The following is a 7,999-nucleotide window of genomic DNA, read 5'->3' as shown; positions in this document are numbered from 1 at the left end:
AGTTCACATGGGATTTGCTCTGTGGTTTAGGGGGCAGTTTAATGCTCCAAACACCAGGCTTTTAAAGAGCAAGGGGTCTTCTGAGCCAGCCCAGAGCATGCACTGCCCAGCACAGGCTCCAACAGCTCCATGTATGCCACCCGGGATCTACGGTGTCACAGGGAAATGGGAGCTGGGCATGCCATGCACCCACCCAGACATGAGTCCTCCAGCAGAGAAACAGGTCTCCAGCAGAGGCACAGGGTCCCAAACAGAGGAACAGGTCCCCAGCAGAGGTACAGGGTCCCAAACAGAGGAACAAGTCCCCAGCAGAGGCACAGGGTCCCCAGCAGCCTAGGCCCCCCATGGCTGAGCCATGCTCAGCCCTCATGCGTATCTGGGGGCTCTGTGGAGTCCAGGGGGGGTCCCTGAGGCTGCCAGACCGGCCACACAAGGCTTTTGGGGGGTCACTTGGGCACCCCAAGGCAGTGGGAAGGGTGGTCTGGGCACCTCAGGGTTGCTGGAGGAACACTGGGGATGTCAGAGTGGGCACATTGGGGAGGGAACTGCTGTGGAGGGGACCCCGGGCCTGTCGGGAGGTGTTGGGGCTTTCTGGGCGGCACTGGGGCTTTTGAGGGCACACTGGGGACGCTGGGGGTAAACCTGGTGTTGTCGGTGGGCACGCTGGGGCTGGCGGTGGCACGGGGCCTTGGCGGGGGCTCGCTGGGCCTGCCGGGGGTCCCCGGGTGCCGGGCTGTGCCCGAGGCCGTCCCGCCGTGGCTGCGGCGGGAGCGGGGGGGCCGTGCGGGGCCGTGCGGGCGCTCCCGGCTGCCATTTCACCGCCCCGTCCCTCCATTTTCCTGCGAGCGCGGCGGAGCCGGCCCGGCCCCGGCCCCGCCGCCGCCCCCAATGTAGCGGCGCGGCCGCCCCGCACCCGCCCAGCCGCGGGGCCGCCTCCGGCATGCGGAGCTGCAAGATGGTGCGGGTGGCCAGCGTGCTGGGGCTCGTCATGCTCAGCGTGGCGCTGCTCATCCTGTCCCTCATCAGCTACGTCTCGCTCAAGAAGGACAACATCTTCGGGGCGCCCCGCGCCGCCGGCGCCGCCGGGCCCCGCATGTACATGTTCCACGCGGGATTCCGGTGAGGCGCGGCCCGCCGTGGCGGCCCGGGCCCGGCGCGGCCGGGGGTGCGGGAGCGGGGCCGGAGGGCGCCGGCAGCGCCAGCCGCGGGGCCCGGGCCGCGGGGAGGCGGGCGGGGGCGGCGGCACGGCCGCATGCCGCGGCGGCGCCGGGCGCTCTCCGTGGTGCTGATGGCGGCGGCCGCGGGGGCGGGCGGGCACGGCCGGTAACGGGCTGCTGGTCTGTGCGGGGTGTGGGGGGGTGTGCGGTTTGTGCGTGCACGTGTGTTGTGTGCTGGCGTGGGTGTCTCTGTGTCCGCGTGGGTGTCCTCATGTGTGCTGCATGGATGTCTCCGTGTGTGGGGGGGTGTCTCCGTGTGTCCCCATGTCTGCGCACGGCTGTCTCCGTGGGTGTGCCCGGGTGTCTCCATGTGTGTGTGTGGGTGTCCCCATGTGTGTGCGTGAGTGTCTCTGTGTCTCTATGTGTCCCCATGTGTGTGCATGGATGTTCCCATGTGTGTGCATGGCTGTCTCTGTGCCTACACCTGTACCCATGTGTGTGCATGGCTGTGTCTGTGTCTCCATGTGTCCCCATGTCTCTGTATGGAGGCTCCCATGTGTGTGCATGGCTGTCTCTGTTCCTACACCTGTACCCATGTGTGTGCATGGCTGTGTCTGTGTCTCCATGTGTCCCCATGTCTCTGTATGGATGCTCCCATGTGTGTGCATGGCTGTCTCTGTTCCTACACCTGTACCTATGTGTGTGCGTGGCTGTTGCTGTGTCTCCATGTGTCTCCATGTCTCTATATGGATGTTCCCATGTGTGTGCGTGGCTGTGTCTGTGACTCCATGTGTGTGCATGGCTGTCTCTGTGTCTCCATGTGTGTGCATGGCTGTCTCTGTGTCTCCAAGTGTTCCCATATGTGTGCGTGGCTGTCGCTGTGTCTCCATGTGTCCCCATGCGTGTGCCTGTTTTGCTCTCTGTGCCCATCTCCAGGTCTCAGTTTGCACTGAAGTTCCTGGACCCCTCGTTTGTCCCCATCACCAACTCCCTGGGCCAAGAGCTGCAGGACAAGCCCTCCAAGTGGGTCTTCAACCGGAGCGCCTTCGCCCACCAGAGGTGAGCAGGCGCCTGGGCGCGGCTGTGCCCCTTCCCACCGGCAGTTAGGGATGCAGCACCCTGCTAAGTGCTGCGAGCTCCGAGGAATTTGCCAGCGGCAAGAGACAAAGGCTGAACCCGAGCTTTTCCCCAGACAGCTGCAGCTGTCCCAAAAGACTTGATTATTTCAGAGCAGGACACCAGGCTGCAACACACATTATTGTACTAGAACGTGACCCAGTTTCCTGGTGTGCGAGTGGAATTGTCATTACTCCAGGATAAATAGCTGTGGTTTAAGAGTGGAAACACTTTGGCCTGTAACAGCCATGAAAGGCTGTGTTCATGGAGGCCAAAGGCACACAGAGAAACTTCCCAGCTGCCGGCAGTTCTGAGCAAGTGCAGCGCTGCTCCTGCCTCCAGCTCCGCTCCAGCTGCGGGGGCAGGCACAGAGCTTTGTACTCTTTATACGTACATCGATTTGCTGATTATATATATTTAGCATTTCTATAAAAGAAAATAAAACCACGTAGCCGTTTAAGACAGGGACTGCCATCTTGGACTGTAATTTTGTCCTGACAAATGCCTGCTGGTTTAGGGACTGCCGGGTGGCTCTGCTCACATGTCCCACCTGGGGAGCAGGAATCTGGCTCTGTGGCCAGGCAGGATGGGGCAGCTGCACCTCTCAGTGCAGGGTTTGGCTTTTCTCCTCCCTTCAGGCCACAGTCCAAGGACAGCAGGACAAGTAATTCCCTTCCAGTGCTGCCACACCTGCCCTCAGGAGCCGTGGGCTACAGAAAGGAGGTGGCACTTAGTCCCATCTTTTCCCCAGGACCTCCCAGGCTATGTGGCAGTGGCCACCCTCAGTGTTGCTCCATCCCTGGCATCAGCAGCTCCATGAGCCTGTTCCTGTGCTACCCCTCTGATGATTTCAGCTGATGCTTCAAGGAGCTGCCTTTGCACTTGTCCGTCAGCCAGAACCCATAATTAGGGCACCCAGTGGGACTCCATTAATGCTCAGACATTGGAGGATGTGAGCTGGAGGAATGGTTGTTTGTTTTCCATAAACATAAGTAAATAAAGTCCTATTCCGTTTCTAATTTTATGCCCTGCAAGGGAAATTCCCAAGCAGGGTTGGTTTTGTTTGCTTTGTAAGTATCCCTAATAACCCTCCTAAAAGTGCTGCTGTGCTTGCCCAAACATGAATTAAGGAACTATATTTGCATAGATGGAGACATTGACTGTCGCTTGGTTTTGTGACTGGAAGCTTGTTAATGAAAACATAAATATATATATATATATATATGAATTGTCTCCTGTTAATTCAGTTTGATATCCTGGCTTTGTTTCACGTGCCTTGTGGCTGCACCAGGGATGAGAGGCACACACAGCCCAGCAGAAAGCTGTCCTCACCCTGTGTCACAGCCCAGGCAGGGCGGTGCAGCACTGGGTGACTGTGGGGGGTGTACTGGGAGCTGCACCCCTTGTCCCAAGCAGCCAATCCCATATTTTAATCCTGACACTATTCCAAGAGGCACAGGCACAGCCTGAGCTGGCATCAGTAGGGACCAGCTGGTAAATCCAAGTGGATCTAGGTGAGGAGCCAGCTCCCTCATTCCCATCTATTTATATTGATTTAAAAGCCACTGCACCATGGCTCAGGAAACTACTTCAGTGCACTTTAAATAAAAAAGGGAAAAATGTAAGTCTAGGTGGAAAACAAATCCACTGCAAAAAAGGGGAATTAGAACTCCATGTTTTCTGTTATTTTGCTCTTGTTTTAGGCAAGAAATCCTTCAGCACGTTGACGTCATCAAAAACTTTTCTCTGATCAAGAGCAGCGTTCGGATCGGGCAGCTGATGCACTATGATTACTCCAGCCATAAGTATGTTTTCTCCATCAGCAATAACTTCAGGTCTCTGCTTCCTGACGTGTCTCCCATCCTGAACAAGCACTACAACATCTGCGCCGTGGTCGGCAACAGCGGGATCCTGACCGGGAGCCAGTGCGGGCAGGAAATTGATAAATCCGATTTTGTCTTTCGGTGCAACTTTGCTCCAACCGAGGCTTTCCAGAAAGATGTTGGAAGGAAAACCAACCTTACCACCTTCAACCCCAGCATCCTGGAGAAGTATTACAACAACCTCTTGACCATTCAGGATCGCAACAACTTCTTTTTAAGTTTGAAAAAGCTCGATGGGGCCATTCTTTGGATCCCCGCTTTTTTCTTCCACACGTCGGCGACGGTCACGAGAACACTGGTCGACTTCTTTGTTGAGCACAGAGGGCAGCTAAAGGTCCAGCTGGCTTGGCCAGGAAATATCATGCAGCATGTTAACAGGTGGGTGGGCTCGCCTTGCATTAAACTGGCCAAATACAGCTCTTTGTACAAATACATCTCCTAACTGATCTTTCCCCTCATGCCTGATGCGGGAGGCACAGTCTGGCTAGACACGCTTCTTGTCAGAGCCACTGAAGTTTTGTGGTTGCTTCAGAACAGCCTTCAGTTAGCTGTGAGCAGGTTGAGTCTGACTCCCTCCTTGTCTTGGCAGGTACTGGCGGAACAAGCACCTGTCCCCGAAGCGGCTGAGCACAGGTATCCTCATGTACACGCTGGCTTCGGCCATCTGCGACGAGATCCACCTGTACGGGTTCTGGCCCTTCGGCTTCGACCCCAACACGCGGGAGGACCTCCCGTACCACTACTATGACAAGAAGGGAACCAAGTTCACCACCAAGTGGCAGGAGTCCCACCAGCTGCCTGCAGAGTTCCAGCTGCTCTACAGGATGCACGGTGAAGGACTGGCCAAACTCACCTTGTCGCATTGTGCCTAAGAACCTAAATCTTGAAGTGCCAAACGATTGTCTAAAAAAGTGCCCAAAACCAAATTAAACATTCTTCAGATAGAATTCTAAAAAGGAAACAAACCCACCCTAGAATCTTTTCCATAATTTAAAGATGCTTTTTAGCTACTGCTCATCCAAGGTTTCAGCATATTTAGCAGTGCAGGAGCTTTTATCATGTTCTGTGGATGCGATTTGTGCAGCTGCAAAGTTGAAACATTTTGCATTTCTAGATAAGCCACTCCGTATGTTTTATGTCTGTTCATATTTTAGCATTCTACTGAACACCCTAAATAATTTGATTGTTCCTTCCCATTAGAGCCAGAAATGCTACTTTTAAAAGGTTTTGCTTCTTTTGTATGTGTTGCTCTCAATAGCTCAGCGTTGCCGTGGCCGATGGAGGAAGCCGCTCGGAGTTCCAGCGCATCATCACACGCGAGTTCCTCACTGTGCATCCTGATTGCCGCCGCTTGGGTATTTTCCTGTTTACTGAATTTTACATTTTTTAAAGAATAACAAGGAGAAGGTCACAAAGTGGCTCATACCTTAGCTAGGTGTTTATATCACTCTTGGAATACTTCAGTGTTTTAATTCCTTTTGGGACAGATCCTAGCCCAGACTAGACAGACGGAAGCATGTTCGTTCCCATCCATCTGATACTATTCTGTCATTTGATTTTAAAGTTGAACCACCACAATACATGGAATTAGGCATCTCTGGAGACAAATTCGGTGAGAAAAGCCCCAAACCCCATCCTTCTGCTTGGGCAGGGACTGGCAGGATGGGCAAAAATGGAAGCCAGGTGCTGGGATTTTTAAAACCAGTTTTTGTAGGGCAGTGAAGAGCTGCAGTGCAGGGAAGAGGAGATGCCATGACCAAATTTCCCCATTTATGTCTCTAACTCACCAGTCAGACGGCTGGAGTAGTGTCCCCATTTTCCCATCACCAGCAGCACTCCAAGGCAGACCGGGCAGCTGCTCCCTTGGCACCACAGGAAATCCAGCTGTTTGGGGACAGGATGAACAATAGGGTCACTTACAGTTGGGAAGTGTTGGCCATTATGTCTCGGGATGAAGGAGACTGGGAAATAACTGGGTTTCTCATGAGTATGCTGGCAAGTATTTAACAATTTTTTTACTGTTCTGAGTGAGAACTAACCCCACAATGAAAGAAGATGCAAAATCCAGTATTTTAAATGGCACAGGTTAATTTTCCTTAGCTTCTTTACCTGTGATCAGACATAGGAGATGAGGAAGGAGATCTCCAGCGCAGCACCCAAGCTGAGCAGCCCGTGTGTGTCCTGGTGCCCACTGTGGCACCGCAGCTCCGCTGGCCCTGCAGCCAGGACGGTTCTCCCCCACGCCCCTGGGTGGAGAAGGAGCTGGTGGCTTTCTCCTTCACCTGAATTATCCCACATTTCCCAGCTTTGCTTGCCCAAAGGCTGTTTAGGGCTGTGGTGGGGCTTGGATCACCCCCCTGCTGCCCCATGCCCAGAGCTGCCCCAGCCACTCTTCCTGGGGCTCTGGGCAGTCCTGCGCTCCTCACTCTTGCTCAGCAGGGTCCAGCTCGAGTGCCTGTGCTCCTGCAGTGTCAGTGGTGCAGTGGTGATGTCCCAGTGCTGGACTGAGTCCCCCTGGTGCCAGCAAGGGCTGTGGGATCACTGCCTCTGGGGTGGTGGGGCTGGCAGTGGCTGGGCAGCACTGGTCCCAACAGAGCCTGCAGGGACCCTTCTCCACGTGCTGGGGCACACGGATTGTTTAGCCCCAAACTGGAGATTGCACAGGGAAAGAAGAGCTCTGCACCGGTGGTTAATGAAGTGCAGGAGTGAATAATTTGTGATATTGTTTCCTATGGAACTGTTCAGCAGCCGTGCTGGTCACTGGGGTCCATGGTAAAGCGGTGCCCAGCAGCTCTAATCCGAGTGGCAAAGAGCCCACCGGGGCAGAGGGGCCACCCCGAACCCCCAGTGACCCTTCTTGGCTTCTCTGAATGCCAGGTATTTTTATCAAGAGGCCTTTTACCAGTTTCCTGTGGGGACCCATCATTTCTCATCGGCAAATTAAATAAATGAGAACTATTATCATTGTATTGGCATGAAAGCAGGGAGCAGTGTGCTCCATACAGTTTCTGGAACCTCCCACAGTCCTGGAGAGGGGCAGAACCCCCTGCCAGTCCCGGGCACAGCCCTGGCGCCACCACCAGAACTTTCCAAAAGCACAAAGAGGCACCAAACGCAGAGAAGGAAGCACAAAACTGACTGCAAATATTTGGAAATGGGAATACAGAAAAATTATTGACAGAAGGCCATATTACATCATTGATTTTTAAGCAAAACTCCCCATCGATGCTCCAGACCCACATTGAACATTTCAGAATCATTGATTTTAATGGGGAGTTCTGCCCTGAGATCGATGGCACAGCACAGCCCAAAGTAAATTGCTTCTTAGTATCAATATTCTTTTGCCCAAGCTTATGCGAGGTGCAAAACCATCTCAAAGTGCGCAGCTTTTGTTTTGCCAGGTGGGGTCTGAGGGAGTGGTGGGGATGGCAGGGGATGGAGAAGACGGTGGCTGAGGAGGAGAGGCTCTTTGGGGGTGCCTCTCTGCAGCACAAATGCCTTTGCATTAATAAACAAGTATCTTTATTGTTTATTTAATTGTTATTTACAAGGTGCTGGGGGCTGCCCTCCTTGCTCAGGACAGCCAGTGGCCCCTGCAAGTGGCATCACCTCAGCTGGGCTCCTCCTTCCCTCTCTTTGGCCCCAAACCTTCCTGCAGGAATTCCTGATGGTTCAGGGAGAATTCTCCTTCCCATGACTGAATGTCTAGACAAGCCAACAGAGCTAATGCAGCGTGATCAATACCTGTGAGTACAAAACATTTGAGGCTCCAAAATCCAGACAAGTCCTCCCGAGCAGCTCCCTCCACTGGGAGACCCTGCTTGGCCCTGGGCTGCCAGGACA

The 7,999-nt window shown here is 54.1% G+C and overlaps 1 protein-coding gene across 1 annotated transcript; it reads left to right on the top strand.

The window, feature by feature from the left end:
• Positions 1-806: 806 nt before the first annotated feature.
• On the top strand, positions 807-7,999 carry ST8SIA3 (ST8 alpha-N-acetyl-neuraminide alpha-2,8-sialyltransferase 3). Its single transcript, XM_038125602.1, has 4 exons — positions 807-1,119; positions 2,094-2,216; positions 3,977-4,534; positions 4,746-7,999. Exons 1-4 carry the CDS (start codon positions 941-943, stop codon positions 5,026-5,028), a joined length of 1,143 nt encoding a protein of 380 aa, XP_037981530.1. The 5' UTR covers positions 807-940; the 3' UTR covers positions 5,029-7,999.

The sequence above is a fragment of the Motacilla alba genome, chromosome Z (genome assembly GCF_015832195.1).
Source record: "Motacilla alba alba isolate MOTALB_02 chromosome Z, Motacilla_alba_V1.0_pri, whole genome shotgun sequence".
Lineage (NCBI taxonomy): Eukaryota > Metazoa > Chordata > Aves > Passeriformes > Motacillidae > Motacilla > Motacilla alba.
Note: the sequence above shows the minus strand (reverse complement) of the source record. Positions and strands in the feature narration are given on the sequence as shown.

Coding starts and splice junctions, on each gene's coding strand:
- ST8SIA3 (XM_038125602.1), top strand. CDS start 941: ATGCGGAGCTGCAAGATGGTGCGGGTGGCCAGCGTGCTGGGGCTCGTC. Junction 1,120..2,093: donor ATGTTCCACGCGGGATTCCG/GTGAGGCGCGGC, acceptor GCCCATCTCCAG/GTCTCAGTTTGCACTGAAGT. Junction 2,217..3,976: donor AGCGCCTTCGCCCACCAGAG/GTGAGCAGGCGC, acceptor CTCTTGTTTTAG/GCAAGAAATCCTTCAGCACG.